The sequence below is a fragment of the Doryrhamphus excisus genome, linkage group LG13 (assembly GCF_037039965.1).
Source record: "Doryrhamphus excisus strain RoL-2023G ecotype Guam linkage group LG13, RoL_Dexc_Guam_v1.1, whole genome shotgun sequence".
NCBI lineage: Eukaryota > Metazoa > Chordata > Actinopteri > Syngnathiformes > Syngnathidae > Doryrhamphus > Doryrhamphus excisus.
This window is the reverse complement of record NC_136369.1, coordinates 3,420,478-3,447,365: the sequence shown is the minus strand read 5'-3', so window position 1 is coordinate 3,447,365 and position 26,888 is coordinate 3,420,478. Positions and strand designations below refer to the sequence as shown.

The 26,888-nt window shown below is 40.9% G+C and overlaps 2 protein-coding genes across 3 annotated transcripts in view; both read right to left on the bottom strand.

Moving 5' to 3' along the window:
- Nucleotides 1–1,170: 1,170 nt before the first annotated feature.
- On the bottom strand, nt 1,171–21,287 carry slc6a5 (solute carrier family 6 member 5). The gene is made up of 16 exons (XM_078795572.1): nt 20,995–21,287; nt 19,874–20,669; nt 19,306–19,450; nt 19,045–19,176; nt 18,769–18,942; nt 17,710–17,863; nt 17,472–17,604; nt 15,505–15,639; nt 15,313–15,416; nt 14,391–14,515; nt 14,192–14,304; nt 9,426–9,557; nt 9,212–9,311; nt 8,512–8,612; nt 7,021–7,188; nt 1,171–1,802 (listed from the first exon to the last, which is right to left on the bottom strand). The coding sequence occupies exons 2-16, from the start codon at nt 20,282–20,284 to the stop codon at nt 1,647–1,649; spliced, it is 2,283 nt and encodes a 760-aa protein (XP_078651698.1). The 5' UTR covers nt 20,285–20,669; nt 20,995–21,287; the 3' UTR covers nt 1,171–1,646.
- A 4,574-nt stretch (nt 21,288–25,861) lies between these two features.
- prmt3 (protein arginine methyltransferase 3) overlaps nt 25,862–26,888 on the bottom strand; it is a 70,828-nt gene continuing 69,801 nt past the window's right edge. Inside the window, exon 16 of one of the 2 annotated variants that reach the window (XM_058088916.2) lies at nt 25,862–26,099. In XM_058088916.2, the coding sequence (XP_057944899.2) occupies nt 25,990–26,099 (110 nt within the window). In that variant the 3' untranslated portion in view covers nt 25,862–25,989. The remainder of the gene's footprint in view (nt 26,100–26,888) is intronic. The other variant, XM_058088919.2, reaches the window with a different exon arrangement.

The following is a 26,888-nucleotide window of genomic DNA, read 5'->3' as shown; positions in this document are numbered from 1 at the left end:
AACATACCTAACTGCTGTCATTTCACAGAACCAGACCGTCACCCGAAGCCTGCACTGAATGTTAAACAATCTGGATGTTGCTTCATTTTGCCATTCGTTACTGCTGCCACACAGTAAAATATACAATACGCTGTAAAACACTGCCGCACTGCGTTTTGGTAAAGAATGGTGCAGCCTAAATAATCTCATAACACATATACCACAATAATGACTTTCCCTGACGAATTACCTTTAATGTCATCTGCCCAACACCGGAGCTGAATGCTGTCATTCTCTCATCTAGCAGTCATTTGATGGAATCGTGTATACCTGAGAGCCAGGACACAGAGAAGCAAGAGGCATTTATCTGAAATGGCAAAGTCTCAAGAGACTTCTCAAACAACGATGACAAAAAACACACCAGGGAAACGAGAAGCGTTTCTCTCGTCTCGTCGCCACCCAGTCACCTGTTGTATAACAGCCGCTCCGAAACGTTGCGGGCACGTGACGACACACAAGATCTACACTTTATACATCTACACGTACAACACGCACACATTCAATCTGTGGCGCTGGCACTCTCCTCTGCTAAAAGCTACAGATATATTCATGTGTATGCATATTTTTCTCTTATACTGTTATCTACTAATGCAGTGCACATTGTGAATTTTCACAACACATACAATACTGCCATAAATACACAATCTAAAATATATGCACAGAGTGACTACCAGGCTGAGTTTGAAGAGATTTAAAAAGGTTAAATGGCTTCTTTATCATCAACTAAAGGACAGATAAGACTATTTTAGTGCTTTAATACAATTGGCTTTGCCTACATTATGCTGGAAGACGGATACTAGCTGAAAAATCAGAAGGGATCACAAATATCCGCTGGATTTCCGAGACAAAACAGACTCAAGCGTCTATGAGTCATCCGAGGCCAGAGCGTATCTCATGGAGGTGGTTGATGGTGGTGCGTTCGCTGCTTTACACGGAGCTAGGAGGCACAGATTCCTCATTTCTAATCTCCATGTGGTATCACTATTTGTCAGCTAAACACTACCTATATAACACTGTTTACTGTTGTTTTTTTAATTTATTTTAAGACAGTCTTTCTTTGTACTGCCAGTATATGAACATGTATGGAGGATGAAACGAAACAAGAATCCTTTCAACATTTGTTGGTTTTGTTTTCCTCTGTCAGCTTGTGCTGAGGCTATTCATTATTTTCAAACACACAAATACAGTAACGCACACAGGCAGCGTGTGCGCACACACGGTCACGTACACATGTGACTCCGTCGGGAGCAGCTAAGGTAAGTCTAATATTGCAGGTTCACACTGTGCTCTCCTTTTATGACACAAAGAATCCGAGTCCCACGGAAAGGTGGTGGTGTATTCAATGGCCATGTGTGGGAGGCAATGGTAGACTGTTAATTGAGCAGCACACCCTCCTCCCTGAGAGAACAGCAAGTAGGGAAGGGGACTAAAGGAAAAAGCTTCCCAAATTCACACTTTGAACAAGGGAACATGGTGGTGAAGCACATAGTGGAATAAAGAAGAGAGAGAAAATGAGAGGTTGTCTCAAAGAGGCCATGTGGTCCTCTCCTGGTGTTCCCACCCACCAGGGCTTACAGCTGTTGGGTGTGGATCTCCCAGGACCGCTGTTACTGGTACGAACCGAGCTGTAAATCCTTACGAGGCAGTTTCAAGCCGAGGGAGCTGGTCCCCAATGGGTCGATCATGTTCTTGTAGCGTTCTCCACGATGCTTCATAAGGAAGGGACCCCAGTCTGGCTGAGGAGAGCAGACCAGCTTCAAACGCTGCAGGAACAGAAAGCAGAGCAAGGGGATGGGTTGCTGCATCATTTGCTTATCATTAAAGCTTTCAGAGTTTGTTTGAACTTCTGTCCTGATTATTCTGATATTCACACTAGATAGGACAGCTCTAGCAGTCTGATTGCAGAGCCGTCCCTCTTATCCGAGCAGGTTTCATCAGTTCATCAGTTCAGGTCTCACGCTCCCTAGTCCGACCAACAGCGCTGGTGTGATTACTAGATTGCTAGGACATTGGACATTGGACATTGGACTGGACAGCTCTTGTCTTGCTACTAGAGCTGTCCTAACATGTTTTCTAATATTAAATTTATAAATAAGCAACACTACTGAACAGACATCCAGTTATCTTGGTCTAGTCGTGGCAGGCCTGGTGGGGTGCCATAGTTCATTCATTTTCATTTTCTACCGCTTTTTCCTCACGAGGGTCGCGGGGGGTGCTGGAGCCTATCCCAGCTGTCTTCGGGCGAGAGGCGGGGTACACCCTGGACTGGTCGCCAGCCAATCACAGGGCACATATAGACAAACAACCATTCACACTCACATTCATACCTATGGACAATTTGGAGTCACCAATTAACCTAGCATGTTTTTGGAATGTGGGAGGAAACCGGAGTACCCGGAGAAAACCCATGCGTGCACGGGGAGAACATGCAAACTCCACACATAGATGGAATTGAACCCTGGTCTCCTAGCTGTGAGGTCTGCGCACTAACCACTAGGCCACCGTGGCGCCCCCATATCATAGTTGTTTATTTATCTACAAGAGACAAAATTACAAAAATGTTTTTGAGGGAGTACTTTCATTTTTTTCCAAACCTTTTAGTGTCATAAGCACTTCAAGCATAGAATGCTAACAAGCTAGCTCGTTAGCCTCCAATTAATTTATTATAAACTTAAGAAATGGTGTGGGGAAAAAGGACAACAAGAAAAAGTAAAAAGTGAGAAAACATAAACTAACCACTTCCGCACGGAATGGGAATACCATGGCTGACTAAGTCCAGTTTGAAGGTAATGTCATGTCTCATCAATTTAACATTCCTGCCGCCTAGTGACTAGAATACTATATTTGACTAGTTTTTCAATATTTTGACGAATACTGAGCCATAGTCAACAACAAAATAGCAATCGTCACTTCCTGTTGACAAGGAAGGACATTTGCAACATTAAGTTTTTAAGTTTTGGGGGGGAAAACTCCCTACCGTTTCTTGTGTCAGCACCTCTAATTACTCAGCTGACAACCCCGTGACAACTTTGTCTGAATTCAGGACAAGCGAGGTCTGAACAATGAACTTTAAATATCGACGACACTTGTCAAGGCAAGCTAACCGGCAAACAGACGGACGGTGTTGACATGGGATTTTTCAAACGTCAAATATGTGTGTTGAACAGTGTCACCCGAATAATGCAGTTCTGATCGATTCAGTGCCCTAAGCATACAAAATGGCAAATTTGGTGTATTTTACATAACTAGACCCCCAAAACCAGACACTGTGACAGCCCACAAACCCAAAGCGCAATTACTTAAGAAACCCCATTAGAGAGCTGCTTGGTCTGCCATGAAAAATAGCCATGCGGTTGTTCTGGTACATGCACATCTGTTTGGGCTGCTCAGTACAATCTGGCGAATCAATAAAACAGTAATTACAATCTAATTAAAACATTGCCTGTTTTACAACAATAAGTTTTCTAATGGTAACAATTTGACACCAGAACAATTGTTTGGAGTACCGCAAACCAGATGCAGATTCGAAAAATTATTGTGGCAAACATTTAAACTTGTGACATGTGGTACAACAACATAATATCAAACAAAAAATCAATTAGTGTGGCAAATATATACTATATACACATGTTTTCAAATACATACTACAGTGGTGAAAAAGTGAAAACCATGTGTGATAAAGTGGTTCCCTCCTCTCCTCCTTAAAACATTAGTGAGATTAATTTAGATTTATCAGTCTGGAAAACTTAAGCCATATGTAAAGTTTTGGGATTCAAAGGCAAAAGAAAACCACAGAGCCCTCCTAGGCAGGGCCGGCCAACCAAAATTACCCCAAGAGCGGAGCGACGACACACCGAAGAGGTCACAAAAGACCCTACAACAAGATTCAAAGAATAGCAGCCCTCACTTGCCTAATTTAAGGTCAGTGCTTATGACTCCACCATAAAAGAGACGCTGAGTTAAAAACGGCCTACATGGAGGTACAAGATGGAGGAACCACCTCTGAAGAGGTTCAATTTTGCCAGAAAACATTTTGATGATCCCCCAAACCTTTGAGAAAATACTCTGTGGTCTAACAAGACAAAAGTTGAACTACCTGAAAGGTGTGTGTCCTATTACATCTGGCGTAAAAGTAACACCACATTTCAGAAACGATCATAATACCAACAGTAAAATACGGTGGTGGTAGTGTGATGGTCTGGGACTGTTTTTCTGCTTCAGGACCAACTTGGGTTCTGCAGCAGGACAATGATCCAAAACACACCAAAAAAACATCCAAAAGAAGTCCAGCTATAAAAGGTTTCATTTAAAAACTACACACTTCTGGCTCTCAAGGAAAGCGGCCGCATCTTTCTCCTGTCCATCCCTTATCTTCCCTGCTTTGCTTCTATTAGTCCTTTCTCATACTTTTACGAGCCTCTCTCTGCAATGCTCTTTAAATCTAAATCATGGAATTGATCGACTGGTCTCTCCCCGCAATTAACGGCGAGGAGCTCGGTTTCAAGGGAACCTGTCTCCCCAGATGGAATGGTCACCAATGGGTACATGATGGACAGCCGCTGGAAGTGGATGGTCATGTGCCTGGCGATTCTTCTTTAAAGACGTCTACCTATTTGTAACCATGATAACAGACCTGGTGCTGTTTGGATTATGCACTGCCCTGGTTAATCGCAGAATTGGTAATATAGAAGCAGCTGTTCAAAATGCCCCAACAGCTGCCCGTCATGATTGATATGGTGGGTAAAGCCATTAGCACTCGGACTGTGACTATGAATTACAACAAGGAAAACATTTTGCAGAGGCTTTCGGCTTTGCAAAGGCAGATGGATCAATTGAGAGACCAGAATGGACAAACATAGAAGCCAGTTCTATTGAAATTCTACCACCCAACGGCTAACCAAGGTCGTGTTGTGACAACAACTTCTCCCAAAAGACTGCTGCAGCGGGACGCTCTGACTCTCCAATATTTCTTCACGGACACCTAGCTCACAGATGTCTCCATGGCAACTGCTGTGTTATCGGACAGACACCCTGGGAACTGTGGCTCCAAGACTGGAGACCTGACTAGACTACACACTCATGCATCCAAAGGCACTCAAATGCGCATTCGCACACAACTCCCTTCTCATCCAGCAACTTCGCCGCTATATCCCACCAGTGCGGCCCAGACAGGGACCACAGCTTGGGACGATAATGGCTACATGTAGCTTTGGCTGGCTGCTGGCCGCGTTGGGATCACCACCATTTATTTTCCCCTACATGGTGCTGGTCTTGCGTAAATTGTTGTGTAAATTGTGCTTTTTTGTGCAACTGTACGCTGAGGTTTTTTTTAAAGGGGACCTGTTATCCTTTTTCCACTTTTCTGACCTATAAATGTAGTAAGAGTGTTCCATCCATCCATTTTCCTCAGCTTATCCGGGTCCGGGTCGCGGGGGCAGCAGTCTTAGTAAGGAAGCCCAGACTTCCCGGTCCCCGGTCACCTCCTCCAGCTCCACCAGGAGGACACCAAGGCGTTCCCAGGCCAGCTGTGAGACATAGTCCCTCCAGCGTGTCCTAGGTCTGCCCCGGGGCCTTTTCCCGGCTGGGCATGCCCGGAACACCTCACCAGGGAGGCGTCCGGGAGGCATCCGGACTAGATGCCCGAGCCACCTCAACTGACTCCTCTCGATGTGAAGGAGAAGCGTCTCTACTCTGAGCCCCTCCCGGATGGCTGAGCTCCTCACCCTATTTAGAGTGTTGTATTCTCGTATTAAACAATGCCAAAGTTTCAGATAATGAGGTTTGTGCATTTGGAAGTTTTGGATGGCTCAAAACGCTTGGTTTCAAAAAACTGCTTTGTGATGTCACAGAGGAGCAGACTTCCTTATATGGGTGTGGCTGTAAGCCAGATAAGATAATGGCTGGTACAGGACAGCCACATTTATTTACAATTTACAAAGACGCCACCATCGGGCACAAGTGGTTGGAGTTCCAGATTCCCTACCAGCAAAAGAAATGCATTTTAATCTGTTAATGGTTTTCCACGTGGGACTGTTTTGTGAACATGGACCAGTATGCTGCTGGACTAGCCAACAAACTTGCTGAAGCCCGACACCTTTCCAACGTTACTTGCAGCAATAAGTAACAATGTATCAGTGTCCTGTGTTTATTTTGTATAGAGCAAAAGCGTTACTGATAGCCCTTCCCATCACAATTAGTGGCCACATTAGATGTTCCCGATGCTGTAGAAAACCTCACGCTAAAATGCTAAAGCTCCTTAATCATTGAGAGAAGTCATTTTAAGCACTCACGGTTGTGACCAACCACAGCAAAGTGAGCGTGTCTGGAGGCGGGCCGTGGGTGGAATACCTTAAAACAGACCGTTTTCGCTGGAACACCAAATCCATAGAAATACAACTGAACAGGTGCAGATTCTGGAAGAACTGGAAAGCTTTATGTGCTGGTTATCATGTGTAGCTGCTCTATTGGAGTCCACAACTCAATACAATGAGCATCATAACAGTCCCACACTGTACTCCTCTATCAGAGCTTAGTTAGTGGAATTGTCTTTTTTCCTCCCCTCTCCTCGTGTGTGTTCTTTCCCCTCCCTCCTCCATCGCCCAATCATCTTGTCCTGTCTACCCCCTGTCCTACTGTATAGTATGTTGTATATGTATGGACGGATGATTGCACAATTTTGCTTGTACCTCTGTATAAGTGGCAAATAAAGGGCCTATTCCTATTCCTTCACACCTCTGTAAATGGGAGGACAGGCTGCTGATTGGGGCTGCTGTCATGGCTACTGAGAGAACAAAGACGTTATGACAGAATATTCAATTATGTAGTCAACACCCATTAATCAAAAGTAATTAAAAGCCCTGTTCGTTCCCCGAAAGAAAGAAAAATAAGCCCAAAAGAATACACAGCTGGGAGCATGCTTATCCCTGCTGATGGGGATGAGACTGTTGATTTGTCGAACAGTGTGTGTCTCTTTGTGATTACCTCAATTAAGGAGCCAGGGGCGAGGTACATCTTGATGACAAACATGATGGGGATCCAGATGACAGAACAGATGACCATGAGCCAGCCCAGAACCATGGACCAGGTGGGGTAGGTATAGTCCTCGTAGGTCATAACCTTCCACTGATACAGACTCAGGATCAAAATGCCCTGCATGGACAAAAAAAAAATCAACTAAATAACTAAATAACTATTTAACTACACTACATGTTGGACAGGAGCAAGTGTTAAAACACAAAGTGGAAATTTTATAATTCTTGTCACAGGAGGGAGCTCTGAAAGGACCAATTTTCTTTGTTTAAGTGCTGTTAGCTCAACAATAGGGTGATTGATTCCTCTGTAATTAATGCCTCGATTACACAAACAAAGCTACAGGATCCACTGCCACGTTTAAAAACAAAGATTGATGACAACAAAAATGTGACAAAACAAAGACGGGGCAGTGTGGAAAAAAATACCTAACAACAGCACATTTGCCTGAAAATGGTCAGAATATGCAAGACGAGGGTACGGGCAATAAGAGGAAGACGGCAATAAATTAGTCTTCATTGATGATCTCTCCAAGAAAATGGGACATCCCTTGAGAGCTGCATGATGACCAACCAGCCGACTGCAGCTCCATTTGTCAATGTCGCCTCTGCTTTGGTGCTACAGCAATTTCCTGTACAATTAATAATATCATACTGTATAAATATTGGCTGTTGGTGCTGACAAACTCTAGAGAATCCACTAGAGAATACACACACATGCACAGGTAAAAATGCCAGCATGAGGTGATGGTACAGTATAGTGCTTAATCATATACATATATTACCTATAAATTACCACTTAAGTGTAATACTATGATGACATATTGTTTTAATGTTGCAAAGAAACAATTAGTGCTAATTTAGTGGCTTCACACTATCACAGTTTTTCTAATTATATTCATAATCATCACAAAAAATATCCAATTCACATATTTTTGGTCTATGAACTAAAATACAAATTTAATACATCCAGAATTCATTGAAAGATACTTAATAGTATGTATGGCAATTACCAATATTTAATATTCTGCACTGGTCACTTGGTGTCAGTAACGTTACATTAGCCACCACAAGAAGACCCAGAAGTGCAAAATGAAATAACAAGGAATGTACCAATGCACACGTGTGAGTCTGTATCTTATTTTCTATTTTTATATCTACAATATTGTGTAATACGAATGTAAAGGTTACTATAGGGGTGGTATTTAATGTGGGGAGGTCTCTAATGGTGTTAAAACTGTACAGATTTAGGTTTTTTATGCTCTAACTACAAGAATAATCAAATTTTGCAGAAATCCACTTATCACAGTCAGGTATGGAAGCAATTAACTGCAGTAAATGAGGGATGACTGTAAATTGAAAATTGAGCTTTCGAGGCAATACAAATGTAAAACCTTATAAGCTGTGTGTGTTTGTGTGTATGTGTGCGAGATGAGAAACAGACCGTCAGAATGGTTGGTGTCACAAATGCCCAGCAGATTCTCCAGAAGTGGCTCGGCTGAAAACCAATCATCATTTCAATATCCTCGCAAAACCTTTGTAGCCCTACATATATGAGGAGAAAAAAAATGAAAAAGAATTATTGAAATAAGAGTGGAAATAGGAGAAGGTCAGGAGACCTGGGTTTAAAAGGCCACTCGATATGCTGGAAAATCTGTTTGAATATGTGCTATAGCTAAACATGGAAAGAGAGCATCATTGTCTCACTGCATAATAGAGATGATGGATCAGGTGTCCTTACCTACAAATGACACAAACAACCACAATGACATAATCATGTCAATGTGACATGTTATTTGATGGGTCAGGCAAACCGGAGATGCTGCTCTTTTGTTTTGTTTCGGTATCATCTGGATGTCTCTGTGTGTGCATGGCATCACAACAGAGACATCTAGTGGCCAGGACTTGAATACCATACTCCACAGGGAAACATTGGAGGAATACAGTCTAATCAGAGGTGGGATGAATCATTTAATTTGTACAGTCACTAAAATTGGGTTCTCATTCTGACAAACCATCAGTAGTTCCCATCGTATCAAAACGTGATATATAATTGATGATAATGATTATCCATTCATTTTCTGAACAACAACATTTTGTCTGCCCTTCCAAATTTGTCATAGAACAAGAGCTCCTGTACTCACCATAGAGGTAAGAAATCCCCACCAGCTCGAAAATGGCAATGATGACCAAAGAGTAGGAGGCCGCATAAGTGTCCACCAACTGCAGCATGTACATGCCACTCTATCATATACACAAAGACGTGATTATAGTTACATATCACACTGAGCCAACTGATCTCAAAAACGAGCCACTGTTGCTAGACTCACTGAGCCAGTAGAAAGAGAAGCTTCATACCTCTGTGATCATGGGGAATCCCAGGATGAAGAAGGCCAAACAGCAGACCAATGTGAAGAGTGGCTTGTGTGTCCTCAAGTATTTGGGGAACTCATCTGATACCGAGGTCACAATGGTCTCGATGGTTGCAAACTGAGAAAGGGAGGAAAAAAGATTTGTACGTTTCAACCTATTCCCATGCAATATTTCAACTAGATTTATATTGAACTAAATACTATATAGGGCGGCACGGTGGTTAGCGCACAGACCTCACAGCTGCGAGGACCAGGGTTCGATTCCACCCTCAGCCATCTCTGTGTGGAGTTTGCATGTTCTCCCCGTGCATGTGTGCGTTTTCTCCGGGTACTCCGGTTTCCTCTCACATTCCAAAAACATGCTAGGTTAATGTGAGGTATGAATGTGAGTGTGAATGGTTGTTTGTCTATATGTGCCCTGTGATTGGCTGGCGACCAGTCCAGGGTGGGATAGCCTCCATCACCCCCCGCGACCCTCATGAGGAAAAAGCGGTAGAAAATGAATGAATAAATACTATATATTCCAATATGGATTATGAACAGATTTAAAAAATAATCAGTTGTGAATGACTCAGGTTGCAGCAGCGAGTCAGGTGACAGGTGGAGGCTGTCAAGAGATTAGTAAATACCACAAAATGGATAAATAGAGGCTTGGGACCCTAAGGAGCAAATATAGGATGACTATACAAACAGGCAAATGAAAGAGATGGCTTTTCGTGTGTGTGTGTGTGTGTGTGTGTGTGCATGTGTGCACTAAAAAAAGAACCATGAGGCACCAATCTATCCGCCTCCTCTCGCCTCTCTATGCCTGAGCTCCCAAAACTAATTTCCTGTCAACATCCCAAGTCGATTACAGTCAAAATGTTTTCCTGGCTTCCTTGGAGCCACCACTGCCGAAACAAAGTAACATCATAATTTTGTCTGTTGATTTGTGTGCTGCTGTGTCTTTGCTGTTTCTCAATGTGTGAAGGTGGCAATGTTTTATCTGGAGACATGTACTCGGGATAGAAGATGATTGTGGGCGCTCTGAACTTTAAAAACAGTGGGTAAACGCTGGTGTTGTCTCTAAAATACACTAAGCAATGTAAGTATTATGGTCTGCATTCATTGGACACTTCATTAAGTACACCCGCGCAATGTAACTAGGCATATGTCTCTATAATTGGAACCAAATACTATGGTGCTCATCATTTCCCTAGTCCTCTTTCACTTTGTAAATGTGAACATTGGAAACACTTTTCGGGGACTTATTGTGCTTTTTCCGCCTTTCTGACCTATAAATGGAGGTAGAACGTAGTATTCCCGTGTTAGACGATGCTAAAGCTTCAGTTAATGACGTTTGCACACACAGAGTTTTGTGTGACATCACAGAGTGCCGGGCTTCCTCGCCAGATAGGTTCTCTGCTTCTCTTTTTACGGTGTTAGCAATGTCCCCCAGGAAGCTAAATTTGTTTACAATTCCTAACTTGGAAAACATCCGGCAGAAGTGGTTGGTGTAAATATTTTAATCTGTCAACGGCATTTCACACTGGACTGTTTTGTGTACATTGGCCAGTATGCAGCAGCTATCTGGAAGTCCTCGTAAGGACTGAAAGCAGGCCATGGATGGAATAAATTAAAACAGACCGTTTTCGTGGGAAACACAAATTCAAAATCACAAATTTTGAAATAGGTGCAGATTCTGGAAGATCTTTCTGTGCTGGTTATTGTGTGTAGCTGCTCTATAGGAGTCGACAGCTCATTAAAAATGAGCATAATAGGTCCCTTTTAACAGTTTTAACTGTTGTAAGTTCTTTCCCAAGGTCAACTTAGTTTCCTTCACTCCAATCACACAGACCCCCTTCTGCTAGTTGAGAGTTGCAAAGCACTTCATCCGAAATCAGTCCCAAAGGGCTGCATGAATGGCTGATTATGTTAATTAGGTCAATGTGAGTAGCACGACTGCAACAGAGTGGAGCAAATAAAAGTGAATGGGATTCTCAACACTGATGAGCCTTGTTGCAAAACTTTGAGATTAGTGCAAATTGTTTTCACGCTAAAATGCATTCTCTGTATGTGCACAGCGTTGCAGCGATATGACGAGAGTAGCCTAATATTCAGCAGGAAAGGACAGAAGGTTCTATTCCATCCCTCCTGACCAGGGGATGGATGTCAATCTCATGTATGCGTAGATTAAGTACAGCAAAGTCACATTTCTATCATGCTTGATAACACCTAGATAGGTGAATTTCAGTTTCATTCTATGGACAGGTCCTGGTGTCCATGAAGCTAGGTCATGTTAAGGATACCTTTGTAGCTCTGCAGACAGATCCTTCTGCTGCGTTTATTTCTACCTCACCTACATGCAGCCTTGTATAGTCCAGGGGACAAAGTCCTCTTTCCAGCAACCCCAGCGGCTGCAGGACCATCATGCCTGCATACAGTATAGGATGCCAGTGGCATCTTCAGCCAAAGACTTTTGGGAATGTAAGATATGGTCTCAGGTGTCAGATTGAAGCTATACATATAGCCTGTACAATTCTGTGAAGGCAATTAGTCATACGATCCTGACATGATTTTATCAACCGTGGCCTTCAACATTTATTATCCTCCATCTCAGACGATTATCCTACCAAACTGCGTTCATTTTGAAGGAACTATGGTATGTAAGGGTATTGGAGATACTTTTCCAGAGTTTCAGCTATCCAGGTTTCTAGGTTGGGAGGTGTCTTGCTTAATCGCCTCTTAACAGTACAGTAATCCCTCATTTATCGTGGTTAATTGTTTCCAGACCTGACAGTGATAAGTGAATTTCCACTAACCAGTGTTCAATATTTATAAATGGAAGTAGTTAGAGCTTAGAAAACCTGTTTATGACCTACTTAATACAGTTTTTAAACATTATTACATGCAATAACACCCCTATAGTCACCTTTACCTTATTCATTTGCTATTACCCGATTTAGTAAGACATAATAAGAGTAAACAAACCAAAGTGACTTCAGGGTTCAGAGTTGCAACAGCAGCTCCGGTTTTTATTAGGGATATTTATTGTGCCTGTAGGAGACAGGTTATGGGTTTGGCAAGGAGCACTGTATTTGTACGCTTGGCAACAAAGAAGCCATAACTGGCGCACACTTGCTTGTGCCAGGAAAGAAGAGGAATCACTGGGAATCTGTCATTTTTCTTGAGGGTTTTAGTACTGAACAATACAGTAGCATTACTGACACCTAGTGAACAGTGTAGAATGCTACATATGAATATCTTTGAATGCGTCTTCTGAATGCCTTATATTTTTATTTGTTCACTTTTATGTAATTTTTATGCTTGAAAGGGCTTAATTTATATATCTAAAATAAAATATGTGACGCTTGTTGTATTCAACCATGAAAAGACATAATTTACTAATATATTTGTGAAAATTCAAAGCGCTACGTGGCCAGGGACAACTGAGGGGAACAGGGGAACACTTTTTGACATTTTTTCACACTCTCACACCAAACCCAAACCAGTCATTGGCTGCCCCTGTATTGGCTGTATGTCTCAGCGCAGCATACATTATTCCACAATTCATTCCCCTTTAAAAATAGCTTGTTATTTCATACCAGATTTACCAGATTTATCATTTTTAGTTTGAGTTAAATGGTTTTCCTGACATCCCAATTGGGAGCTGAGCACCGAGACTTGACCCTGCATCATGTCAATAAAGGTTACACTGAGCTGGAAACCTCATATTACAAATATACAACATAAGGTGGCCAGAAATATTTCAGTATTGAACAAAGCAAAACTGGTTCTCAATCAGAAATCACTCCACACTCTTTATTGCTCTCTGGTTCTACCATATCTTACTTATTGTGTGGAAATATGTGATAATAACTATAAAAGCAATCTTCACTCGCTAAATGTACTGCAAAAAATGTCAGTAAGGATAATTCATAATGCCGCCTACAGAGAACATACTAACTCCTTATTTCTAAAATCACAAATACTTCAACTTGCTGATATAGTTCATCTTCAAACAGCTAAAATAATGCATAAGGCTAAAAACAACCAATTAGCTAAAAATGTCATCCAATACTTCTCTACAAGAGAGGAGAAATATGATCTCAGGGAAGAAGTACATTTGAAACACTTCTATGCTAGGACTACGTTAAAAAGCCATAGCATTTCAGTATGTGGAATCAAACTATGGAATGGATTGAGTAAGGACCTCAAACAATGCACAACGATGAGCCAATTCAAGAAACAATACAAGCAGTTGATGTTTGCTAAATACAAGGATGAAGAGTCTTGAACCAGTCATGATGTGCTATATATATCACTATATTGACACTTACTATGGTACCCATTATGTCATTGGATGCTCATATCACCTCGTACTTCGGTACGAGGTACATTATTTAAAAAAATATATATTATGGAAAGCTGGAAGTGAACAAATGTAACAGTTACTGATTGTAAAAGTACCAAATGGAGGGGTAGGATTTAATAAGCTTTGCTTCTTCCTACTCCTTTTGGACATGTGGAACTGTGAACTGATTATGGGATGCACTCAATTGTAATCTAATGCATGTTCAAATGAAATAAAACCATGACCATTACCACTTCATAATCATACTTACTCATAGTGCAAGATGTGCCAAAGACATATGAGAAGTCTCCATTCAAAACTGAAAATATATGTTTACCTTGTGTCATCCCAACCTCTCCCATCTTATGAACACACTTGAACATGCATAGAAATAAACTCAGGACAGAGATAACAGTTACCATGGTATCCAGGCCAAGAGTGAGAAGCATGAGAAAGAAGATGATAGCCCAGAAGGGAGACAAGGGAAGTCTGGTCAGAGCCTCTGGATACACCACGAATGCTATGCCTGGGCCTAAGACAGACAAACACACACAGACTGAGCATTGTCCAGGCATATATAAGACAGCAGAACGGTCTAGAGCAGGCTCGGGTCCCTACCTTCATCCGCCACTTCGTCAATTCGCACATTCAACTCATTTGCCATGAAACCAATGACAGAAAAGATGACAAAGCCAGCAAATATACTGGTGGCACTGTTTGTACATGTGACTATAATAGTGTCCCTGCAGGAGAAAAAATAAGAGATATATTAATTTGATGTTATTTCTGCTTTCCTGAAGTACAGGCATGGATGCTTATGGGAGGTTTTTACAATAAGCAGCAATACTAAAAAGCAAAGGTGTGAAATCGAGTCATAATATTTTGATGACTTGCAACACTACTTGGACTACTTGGGAACTGACTCTCACGACTTGACTTCTGATGACTTGAAAATGTTTGAGATTTTCAGTGAATGTGTCAAGTAAAAGGTGCGCCCATTTGAAGTATTCCACTATTTCCAGCAAGACATATGTACATTAATGTCCAATCAGATTTAAGAAGAGACAATTAAAGGTGTGAATTACATTCCTCTGTACTGACGAAATCCTGAACTCTTTTTCTGTGACTAAGTCTTGTCACACTGGTCTTATTTTCTTCAAAAAATAAAACAATTCAAATAGAATACACTATTACATTGTTTAAATTGCAGCAGTTTTTATTACTTGTAAAAACTTGAACATTTCAAGACATCGGACATGACTTGACCTGTCTGGTCTGGAAATAAGACCTGTGTTGTGATTGCACATTATTACTTGAGAGGAAAAACACTGACTTGATCCCCCTACCTCTGATAAAAACATAGTACAGTACTATGTAAAAAAAAAAAGGTCAAACCATATCCAAATTGTATTTACATGAGGAAATAAGCTGCAACCATCTTGAAAAAAATATTGGAAAAAGTATCAGTGAGCATTCATCACCATATGATGACAGTTTGAATTCATTTGCCGGAAGCATGGTTTACCTGTGGTGTGTTTACCTGTAGCAGTTATTGTGGAACTTATTGTAGGAGGAGAGCGTGATGAGGCCTCCCCAAGCAGCCGACAATGAGAAAAAGATTTGAGTGGCTGCGTCTTTCCACACCTAGTAAAGAAAATACTTCAGGTTAGAGAGCATGATGCATCATCTCGCAGCTTTTTAAATACTTCTTTTTACGTCCAGCATCAAGCACCTTTCCATCCAAAAGTTTCTCCCACTTTGGGGTGATGAAGTAAAGAATACCGTCAGCTGCCCCGGGGAGGGTCACACCTCTAATCAACAGGATCACCAGTACCACATAGGGAAAGGTGGCTGTAAAATACACCACCTGTCAAAAGAAAAACTACATGAAAAACCATGACGGTTGCAGCAAAACAATATGATGTACTTTTGTAATGTTTATATTATATTTAGTAGTACATGTTTGGATGGCAACATGTGTACTCAGCTAAAAAATATGTCTTAAACATGTTCTTAATGCCAATCACAGGGCACATATAGACAAACAACCATTCACACTCACATTCATACCTATGGACAATTTGGAGTCACTAATTAACCTAGCATGTTTTTGGAATGTGGGAGGAAACCGGAGTCCCCGGAGAAAACCCACGCATGGAGAACATGCAAATTCCACATAGAGATGGCCGAGGGTGGAATTGAACTCATTGCTGTGTGGCCTGCGCACTGACCACTCGTCTGCCGTGCAGCCTATTTTGACTTTTTGATTGTTTTTGGTTGTTCTGTTTTGAGAGTTTTAATGGTTTGAGTTTTCAGAAGTAGGAATAACTCTATTCAAAGGGTCCAAAGTGCGGCCACAGGAAGATTTCCGGCCCGTGGCTTGTGTTTTACAGGTCTGAGGCACATTAAGAATTAAACTGCAAATGTAAAAAAAAATAAAAATAAATGTAAAAGAGACAGTGGCAGTTAAAAGGAGACAGAAGGCTGAAAAATGTACCTTAACAACTCATAACACAAACCTTCTTTTTACAAATGTTGCCATTTTTACACCCCTGCCCAATTCAGGCAATTCAGGTGCATGTCATTACTTTCCCCACTAGAGGGCACTATGCTACACGATGATGAACACCGCCAAAGGCCTACCTTAATCTTGAATAGGGATTTCACATATTGTAATTACTCAAAATCATATAATAAGAATTGATGTATGTTACATTAGTGTACTTTACATTCATATATGTTAGATTAGCGTATATTCCATTTTCTTAAATCAATGAATGATTCCACTCAACAACACAGTATATTCACTCATTCATTCATTTTCTACAGCTTTTCCTCACGAGGGTCGCGGGGGATGCTGGAGCCTATCCCAGCTGTCGTCGGGCGAGAGGCGGGGTACACCCTGGACTAGTCGCCAGCCAATCACAGGGCACATATAGACAAACAACCATTCACACTCACATTCATACCTATGGACAATTTGGAGTCGCCAATTAACCTAGCATGTTTTTGGAATGTGGGAGGAAACCGGAGTACTCGGAGAAAACCCACGCATGCACAGGGAGAACAACACAGTACAATTATGTATATATTGTATTGTATATTTAAACAATATAGGACTATTGTGACCATTTTTGGCGGAATTACCATACCTGTCAAATCTCACAAAAAGTATGGCATTTTTGTTTTATGTGTTATAATAATTTCTTGTATTTTAACTTTCATGAGAACATTTTTAAAATTTGCTAGGGTTCTGCCAGATCAGCAGAGCTTCTGGTCTGCTCGGCAAATTGGAAATTCTAAAAAAAAAATCCATATTTTCCAGAATATTTCCCTCATATTCAAATGTTGACTATGATTTTGGTTTTTTTTCCTATTAATGTACAGTGTAGATTTTAACATGTGCAGCCAGCTAGAAGCAACTGATTCTACGTATGTTGAATACTGTATGAGAAGAGAAACAGCCTGAAGAAAAAACACTTTTATCAGAGGACATGGGCAGATTTTTTTGAAATGAAACAACTACATTAAAATTCATTCTATTCAGAACAGTTTCTATGAAGAAACTTCTGTGTGTTACAAGACATGACAGCTGGCATATTACTGAAAATGAATGAGTACCTTGTTTATTTACTGATATAAGCACAGCAACAAAAAAACCACATGCGTCCATTTTATGTAGTTTTCAGGTGTTTTTACCTTTCCCGATGATTTAATTCCCTTGGCCAATGAGGAGTAGACAATCACCCAAGCCAGAAAAAGACAGCCTGCCAGAGGCCAACGAATGTCTCCTGGATATTCAATGCCTTTCGAGATGTGCAGTACATTGTATCTGCAGGAGAGAGACATAGCAATGTGTGTTAAAATGAAAACTTAGCAAATAAGTAAGTGGCAAAACTTCCTCCCCCTCAACGACCCCAAGTCATCAGAAACTCACTTGAAGTACTCTTCACTGGGACTGGCATATGTACTATTTTCACCTCTTGTGGCCATGTTTAATAGGTTCTGGAGACTTCCAGCAGCTTCAGCAGAAATACAAAACGTGGAGTTCTTGATGGAAGTGGTGTTTTCTTTCCACGTGATGCAGGAGTCTGTTTGGAGAGAAAAACAACATTATCTGTTGGGGCATGACTTAGTGCAGGCTCAGGTTATCACAACTGCATTGAAATGTATACAAGTGAAGATTTAACTTAAGATAACTTAAGAAAGAAGTCTGGTGACTATGCTAAACCACTCACAGAGTGAATTTAGGAATCATTGTAGCTTACAGCTCATAAAACCCAAATTCAGCATCTGATTGAATGTGAAAAAGTGAAACAAAATGACCCTCAAAACCTTCCTGAGCCTTTTGATTGGTTTCTTAGTCTGAACTGAATTGATGAAATAACTGTTGCACGACATTCTAATCGGGATGCGCCTATGTGTTCATATTAGAATAACAAAAGCCAATGGGATACGAGATTTGCATCCATGCGTATGAGCTGCAGTTCCTCCATTAACCAGCTGAGGTCAGTGCTGTGCACACTGCGCCACTGCAGCAGCTCAGCCAGTACAGTAAATATGTCAAGCAAGCAGTTTTTTCTGCTGAATTCACACAATCTCAAAAGGCAAATATCACGAAAAATTCGTTGAATTTCGATGCACACTCGATGCAGAATGTCGTCAAACACTTGCAATTGCATTTCCATGCAGACAAAATACGATTTCAAGCATGGGGTTTGTAGAATAATTCAATTATTAACGACTAAACTGCAATTTCAACGTATAAAACGTGACAATGTGGCAAAGTGTAAAAAAGAAATATGCATAGTGTAGATTCATATCGAAAACGGTGTTTACAGTGTAAAAATGGTGCACCTTATTAAAACTACAGGCCACGAACGGCGCATAGATCACAGGTCAGGTTTGGTTATCCTGCAGGAGAGTGGTGACGCATTGCGCATCGTTGGGTGTGTGTGTGTGTGTGTGTGTGTGTCAAGGTGTGTGTAGGTCTCACCTAACAGCAGCATTTCTTTGTCCTTACATTCGCCGGTGTTCCACGCATTCCTACAGTTAGCCCATGGCAGTGAGCCCTTCAACGAAGCGAACAGGTAGTACAGTGTCCAGCACATAATAATATTATAGTATATGGCTATCAAGACAGATACTATCAACATGGCAATCCCGCAACCTAAAATAAATAAACGACACGAAATATATCAATTACTCTTTAGGAAAGTAGAGACTGGTGGGTGTTGAATGTTCTTCCAGTTGGTTGCTGCGGTGCATGTACCTTGTAGTGCTGGGATGCACTTCCACACCGACACCGGGCCTTGGCTGGCAAACTGGCCCAGGGACACTTCCAGTAAAAATATTGGAATGCCGGCAATGCCCAACATTGTCAGGTAGGGGATCAAAAATGCACCTGTAGGAAAGGCACACGGAGATGGTGCTTTTAAAAATTCATTTTTTCCCCACATAATAATATAATAATATTTGTTGTTGTATTTCTATTTTTCTGGTACTTAAAGGCCCATATTACCATACTACTTACCTCCACCATTCTGGAAGGCAAGATAAGGGAATCTCCACACGTTTCCAAGTCCTACAGCATAGCCCACCATGGACAGAATAAAATCCAGTTTATTGGACCAGTTTCCTCTGGCCTTATTCTCATCCCCTTCATCGTCGTCGTCAGCCTGAGAGGAGAAAAACATCATTTTTGGAAATCTGACTTTAATGGAGAAAATTATCTCATTAGGCCAATTTTGAGAAAATAATTTTCTGAATGAATGAACACACATGCCGCTCTGAGACATAAGTTGATATAAAAATGATAACTTCCATTGAAATACACGATAGGAAACCTTGAAACTTTATTGGGGTAGGGTGCATTCACGAACTCGGATTCAAACACATTTGACATGATCTGAGCTTTTTAAAGATTAATTTAAGTCGACTATCAGTCACAAATATGCATTATCATAATAATATGATTAGGCAGACAAAACGTCATTCGATGAAAAGTTGCATGGGACTGAAATAAGTTTTTTTTTACTTTTAAAAAGGATGCAAAGGACGTGTGCGTGGATGAAGTCAAAGGGTCCATTTGTCAGACTTACCGGGTTCAGGGTGCCGGCTTGGACTGTCATGTTCCCGTCTGTCCCCAGTATGACGGTGGTCTGGCTCATAGCGGTCCAGTTGGAAGCGGTGTTGTTCTGCTCCGTGTGCTGCGTGGCATCCCCGCGGCTGGAAACCGTGGAATCCTTACGAAAGGCCGAATTGGCTGCAACCGAGGCGGGGACCGGCGGTGCGGCGTTCTTGAACGTCCCATACTCTTTATTGCTGTCCGGTTCCCCGGGTTTATTTTCCGTGGGACAAAAAGTTTGGCTGTCGTTCAATGGAGGCGCCGGGTGGCTGTGAGGAGCGGCCGGCTGACGGGGTGCGTTGTCGGTCTTAAATCCCCCTGCTCCGTCCGGGACGCAGGCGGCCGGTGGTTGCTTGGTCATGTCTCTTTGGTCGTCCTGGAACATGGAAGCTTGAGATGAGCGCCACAAAAGTGTCACAAGTGTAGAAAAGGTGCAGCTGCGTTTTTGGGCTGGGAAAGGTGCCTTTCTGCAACGTTTTGGGGATGCATTCTCCACTCACGGCTCACGGGCATTGGATGCTGCATGTGTGTGTGTGTGTGTGTGTGTGTGTTAGTGGGAGGGGGTTGCTTTGCTATACCCCTCTTCTCCCCTTCTGCAGGATTCTTTAATTTTACGGCCCATTTCCCCCTAATGTCATTCAGTCTCACACATCCAAGATTTTTTATGGGCAATAGACAAGCTGCTGCGGGGCTCTGCGGCTTCACTCTCCCGGGGAAGCATGCAAGATCACCGGCGTTTCAGCGGGCTGCTGACCTGGAGCTCCGAATTACTACTGAGCATGCAGGACCAAATAGAACTGTTAAAAACAATAACATGTTGTAATAGCTTCTCTTTGGGGACGATCAACCAACATTAAGCGGCAATACAAGCTTTGCATGTAAATACAAGACAATAAAGCTCAAACCTGTGTCCAAATGTGCAGAAAAGTCAAGTTTGAATGAAGCTTGCATTTCAGCACCACAAAGACCAACAAAAAAAAGAATACGCACTTCCCTACATTAAAGTGGCAAATTCAAGTTAAAAGTGTCAAAAAGAAGCTCAGCGTGGAAGTGAAAGCACAAAAGAGGAGGGAGAGCAGAGGAAAAAATACTTACCATTGTGCAGAGCTCTCCAAAGAGTGTGGAAGTGCTGTGGAGAAGATGAGAGAGGTAAGCGAGCAGAGTGCTTGTGTGCGCGCCAACGTGAGAGCGCACTGCTTTTCTTCCAGTGGCTCCGTGCGTCAGTGCAGGGCAAGGTGCCCTTGGCAGGACATTTTCTTGATAACTTTGATAAATCTTTGGGCCTTGTGGTTTCCGGATTTTTTTTTTTAAAGCGACAAACCGCGCTGACGAGTTGATGACAATGGAGCGTGCGTGGAATCGACGCGTTGGACGTTACGCACCATGCACTTTTTTCCTTTTTTTTTTTTTTTTTTTACACATACATAAGTACCAGCTGATCATTGTTGATGACTCTTTTTTTCTTAGCGGTTTATTGACATCCCATTCCGCGCACACAACTGTAAGCAAACCAAACAAGTTGTATTTAAACGCAACATCAACACATAAGATAATGTTCCGTTATGCACTGCAAGCTTCTTCCGTGTTGCTTTTTGGGCCAATAAGGACATTGATTTTTTTTAAGGAGGGGGGCGGGGAAGGGGGGGTGTCATGTGTATGTGTTCTATAGAATTGCAGTGCTTAGATCCTCAAATACTGCATTGCGCCTGTCGTCTTCCAAGCCTCCCTTTCAAACAGGAAATGCTACATTTGTTTGCATTAACGCAATAAAACAAGCACATTCCTTCCCTTTGGATTGATTGAATGGGTTTACTCCTTCAACTTTTAAATCTGCTTAGGTTTTTTTTTTCACTGCAAATACACACTTTGTGCACTGTTGCCTATAGCAACCAAATGAAGCAATTATCGACACAATTATAAAACATTGCCACGTTGATCATGTATTGGTATTATGTATTGGTGCTCGAAAGCGCCAATAATAATAAAACGATAACTTATAGGAAAGTTATAATAAAGCATTTGCCGTCTGATCTACAGTAACAATTCCTGTTTATTCAGTATATGCACATGCAGTTGTTATAAAATTGTTGACTATAAATACAACTTTTTGTTAGAGTTACTACAACAATGTCAAGAGAAAAAGGTGAAAATATTGTGCCCTTTTGTTGTATTTTACACCGGTTTTAGGTATTTTATATGTATTTATATATATTTTTATATGTCTATAATGAAAAAAAATCCACAATTGGCCAGCAGACCACACTAAGGACTACCTGGTTCTAAGTATTAAAATTGTCAGTCCAGTACAGCAGCATAATAACAAATATTTGTTGTTGAGTTTTTGCTTTGTAACAATCTTTAAATGTTTTTAACTTAAAAACCCCAATTTTATGACGAGTACTATTATTATCCAATTTAAATTCATATTGTACACAATACCTACAAAAAAAACTGCAGAATGAAATATATATTTTGAAGAGGGTGCATTCATTCTCCTTGTGATTTTCCACTCGTCTGCTGTTTTCCTGCCTGCCAATAAAGGAGGAATCTCATATGGGGACAAAAAAGGAGAATCAAATGATGAGGTTTAAGAGGCTTTGGCTCAGTTTCCAGCCATTCAACAGAACATAACACATTTATACAACATAAAGAGCATGCAAGCCACAGCTGCTCTTAATTATGTACACTGCCTCTGTTCCATGCAGGTAAGAGATTGGTCGACTTTAATGACATTGTCAACTAAGAATAATTGTAACTGATTTGTGGTCCTAATACACACTTGCCTTGTCTACATGCTTTGATGAGCTCCCCCGCATACACAATGTTCTCAGGTTTTTGTAGAAAACTATACTGTAATGTTGCTAAATCAGCCAATCTTTGCATGCTTAAGGGTTGCCGGTTAATTAAGTATAATGAATGGATCACTCCCCCCTGAAGCGTGTGTGATAAGCGGCAGCATCCATCCAAGGCGCCTGGAAAGCAGTGATTTGGTGATGGAGGTCACCCAGAGGCCCACGACTCCCATCATCATCATCACCATTACTCTTGGCTGACAGGGACCAGCACACTTACTACTGCCCCTGCTCTTAACCACTGAGACTGCCGGACAAAACGCAGTGTATTAAAGTAAAGATTTTCTTTAAAAAAAAGCCAAAAGTTGCATCATTCTGGCAATGAATGTATGGGCACATTTTAAAACGTCACCTATCAGTGTACTGCGGGTGTGGCAGCATCATCCAAAAGAAAACTGTCCATTTGGAGTGCTGCAGCTACAGTGGCAAATGCAATCTGTTCCAGGATGAAAAGGAAATCATCTGTGATTGACAGGAGCCGAGTCCAATGTGTACCTGTCGGGGAAATTGGTATAAAATGAGTATTCACAGCACTTCACTTTTTACACATATTATGATTCTACACACATAACATGAAAAAAACACATGTTCAAATGAAGCTGTAGAAACATTAAAAATAATCAGTGGGAAAACTTTTAATGTTTCCTTATCGGGTGCTGTGTGCACAATCTTGGGGAGGGGGGGGGTGAATGTATTCCTTTTTATCACATGGAAAAAGTGAAGCGCTAATGAACAAGGTAATGACTATTATTAATCTTGTAATGTTGTCATATTAGTGTTGGAACTGAAGACTAAACATCAAGCTAAACTCCATCCACAATGAAGACATGAGTCGTTGTAGAGTCCGGAACTTTACTGGACTCATCATTATGGCACAAAGTGAAAACTGTCAACAATAAAAAAATAAATAAATAAATAAATAAATATATATATATATATATATATATATATATATATATATACACACAATCAATTGCCTATGCACCTTTTAACATGACAATGCATAAACCCAATGCCTGCTTGTGTTAGCATGTCCAATTTTACCATTAGCTACTTTAGCATCTTTTTAAAACATAACTTATTGAACATTTTAATGAAATAATAATTGAAATTGAAACATTATCTACTAATTTATCAATCACAGCTACTTACAACATGTGAGTCCTGAACACCAGAGGAAAACAGATGACAAGTTTCCTGCGGGCTAATGGCTTCCTTGTCAGTCTGTGCTTTTTAGCTAAAACAGGAAGTGATGTAACGGTCCTCAAGCTAGCTTTATTGACAACTCGAGCATAACAAAAATAGCATAGCTGAACTAAAGATGGCTTTTAACATTGTAAATTATTTATAAACATGGCTTACCTGTCAGTCTGTGCTTTTTAGCTAAAACAGGAAGTGATGTAACGGTCCTCAAGCTAGCTTTATTGACAACTCGAGCATAACAAAAATAGCATAGCTGAACTAAAGATGGCTTTTAACATTGTAAATTATTTATAAACATGGCTTACCTGTCAGTCTGTGCTTTTTAGCTAAAACAGGAAGTGATGTAACGGTCCTCAAGCTAGCTTTATTGACAACTCGAGCATAACAAAAATAGCATAGCTGAACTAAAGATGGCTTTTAACATTGTAAATTATTTATAAACATGGCTTACCTGTCAGTCTGTGCTTTTTAGCTAAAACAGGAAGTGATGTAACGGTCCTGAAGCTAGCTTTATTGACAACTCGAGCATAACAAAAATAGCATAGTTGAACTAAAGATGGCTTTTAACATTGTAAATCATTTATAAACATAAAAAAAATCGGTTCCAGTCAAAATTTCAACATAATTAAACATTTGCAATGTAGAGTGTCCAGGCAATGTTTTCAAGTAACATTTAACAATACTTATAGCCATAGAGATGTACAAATACATTCATCAGAATAATACATACAGTTCCAAATATACATAATCAATGAAATGTTTTAATAAGATGCACTGAAGGTTGCAGGATGTCTTAACTTGACAGTGCGAGCCCTATTAACACGAAAGGATTAGTTTAATGGACGGTGCACATCGGAACATTTTAAGGTCCAAATGGCAAAGTATTTTATTGTTTCAGTCTTTCATGTGATTCTAGGTGTCCTGAAACGGTAGTTTTTAAAAATGGCTTCCAGAGTGCCATTTAAACAAAAGTAGGCAGGTGCAAAAATTTGGGCACCCTTGTTGTTTTATTGATTTGAATACCTTTAACACTAATTATTGGAAAACGAAATTTGTTTGGTAAGCTCATTGACCCTTGACCTGCATACACAAACAAAGCCAATCACGACAAAGGGTATTTAAGGTGGCCAATTATAAGTTGCATCTTGTATCTTGCATCAAGTTGCATCTGAAGACTAACAACATGTTAGCCTCAAAACAACGGTCAAATGACATGAGAGCAAAGATCGTTCAACATCATGGTCTAGGGGAAGTATACAAAAGATAGCTCAGAGATTTCAGCTGCCAGGTTCCACTCTGAGGAACATAGTGAGGGAAAAATGGAAAACCACAGACACAGTTCTAGTTAAGGCCGGCTTGGCAGGCCAAGAAAAATCTCATAAGCAAAGACAAAGGATGGTGAGAACAGTCAAACTCAACCCACAGACCCCTCCAAAGACCTACAACATGATCTTGGTGCAGATGGTGTCACTGTGCATCGTTCTAACTATTCAGCTATTCTGCGAGAGTAATGTGGAAGAAGCCTTTTCTGCGCACAAAGTCACTTGAGGTATGCTAAAGCACATCCATCACTGTGTTTGTCTGCTATATGATATATTTAACTGACTCCAACAACCAGTGATTATAAAGGAAAATCTTGAAAATTAAACCTTTTCATATCACTGTATATGGACATAACATTCCTCATTCGTCCTGGCATAGTTGTTTCTAAATTCCTGGATGAATGCCCATAAGTCAAATGATCACATTAGGTACAGTGTGGGTGTTAGAGTCCTTTCCAGCTACAACTTGCAAGTCACAAGAATGATGTTTTGTACCACAAGGACTGCAAAACATGTCCAGGGATTATCATAGGATCAGATTTTTCACTGAAGAATGCTAAATGTACCATGAATCAACTTAAAGGATGACTCAGATATTGCACTATGGTTTCTCATCATTGAATGTCACTAGAACAATGCATCACAACGTCAAGAAGAGTTAGACAGCATTTTCTTTATTACAAATAATGACAATAATGGCAACACTCATGGCATCACTGAAGGTTGTAGGTCAGCTTTCTGTCTCGAAGATCAAAGGTGACCAACAGTGAACGAGGGTCCTTTTTGTTTTTACGCACGGTTATCTTTCCTTGAAGCTCCTCCCCTACAAAGCATACAATACATGTTAGTACATTAAACCAGTGTTTTTCAACCTTTTTTTGAGCCACGGCATGTTTTTTTTACATTGGAAAAATCTTGTGGCTCACCACTAACCAAAAAAGTTACAAAATGTCACCACGACCTCGCACGTGCATCAATAAGTCTATCGGAGGAACAAGGTAGGTGTTGCCACACGGACCAATATTACATTGCTCTGCCAGTCTTTACACCACAGACACTCCACAGTAGCCACGTTTTTACATCACCACTTTTTCTCTTTCCGAATGACCTTTCGGGAAACAATGGTATCCATAGAAAGGAATATTCCAATCTCTTGTCTACATGCGCCGTGAAAATCAAACAGAATAGTCAATAGGGCATGCCCAGTAAAACGTAAACATCAACATCACGTGATATCGGCTTCCCCGAGTTTTTCTTTCACTTGTTGGAATAACTCCGTATTGCCAGTTTTGAAATTTAGTTTGAATCAAAAACAAACTTTGCTTAGTCCAGTGCCGATTGCTGGCCTCCATTTTTAAAAGTGAAGAACGTCTGGATCTGCGTGTTACGTCATATCTGAGCATGCGCTGAAAGAACGCACCCGGGATAAATTTAAACAGGAAAAGATCAAATTCAATCTTGCTAATATTTTATAATTAAACTCAGGACATGTTTTATATAGATATATATTTTATTTTTGAATAAAACTGCACTTGTGAATAAAGTATAGAAGGGTTTAGATTCTGTTCCACAGATGGCGGTAATGCACACGAAAGCTGCTTGCCAACCGCCA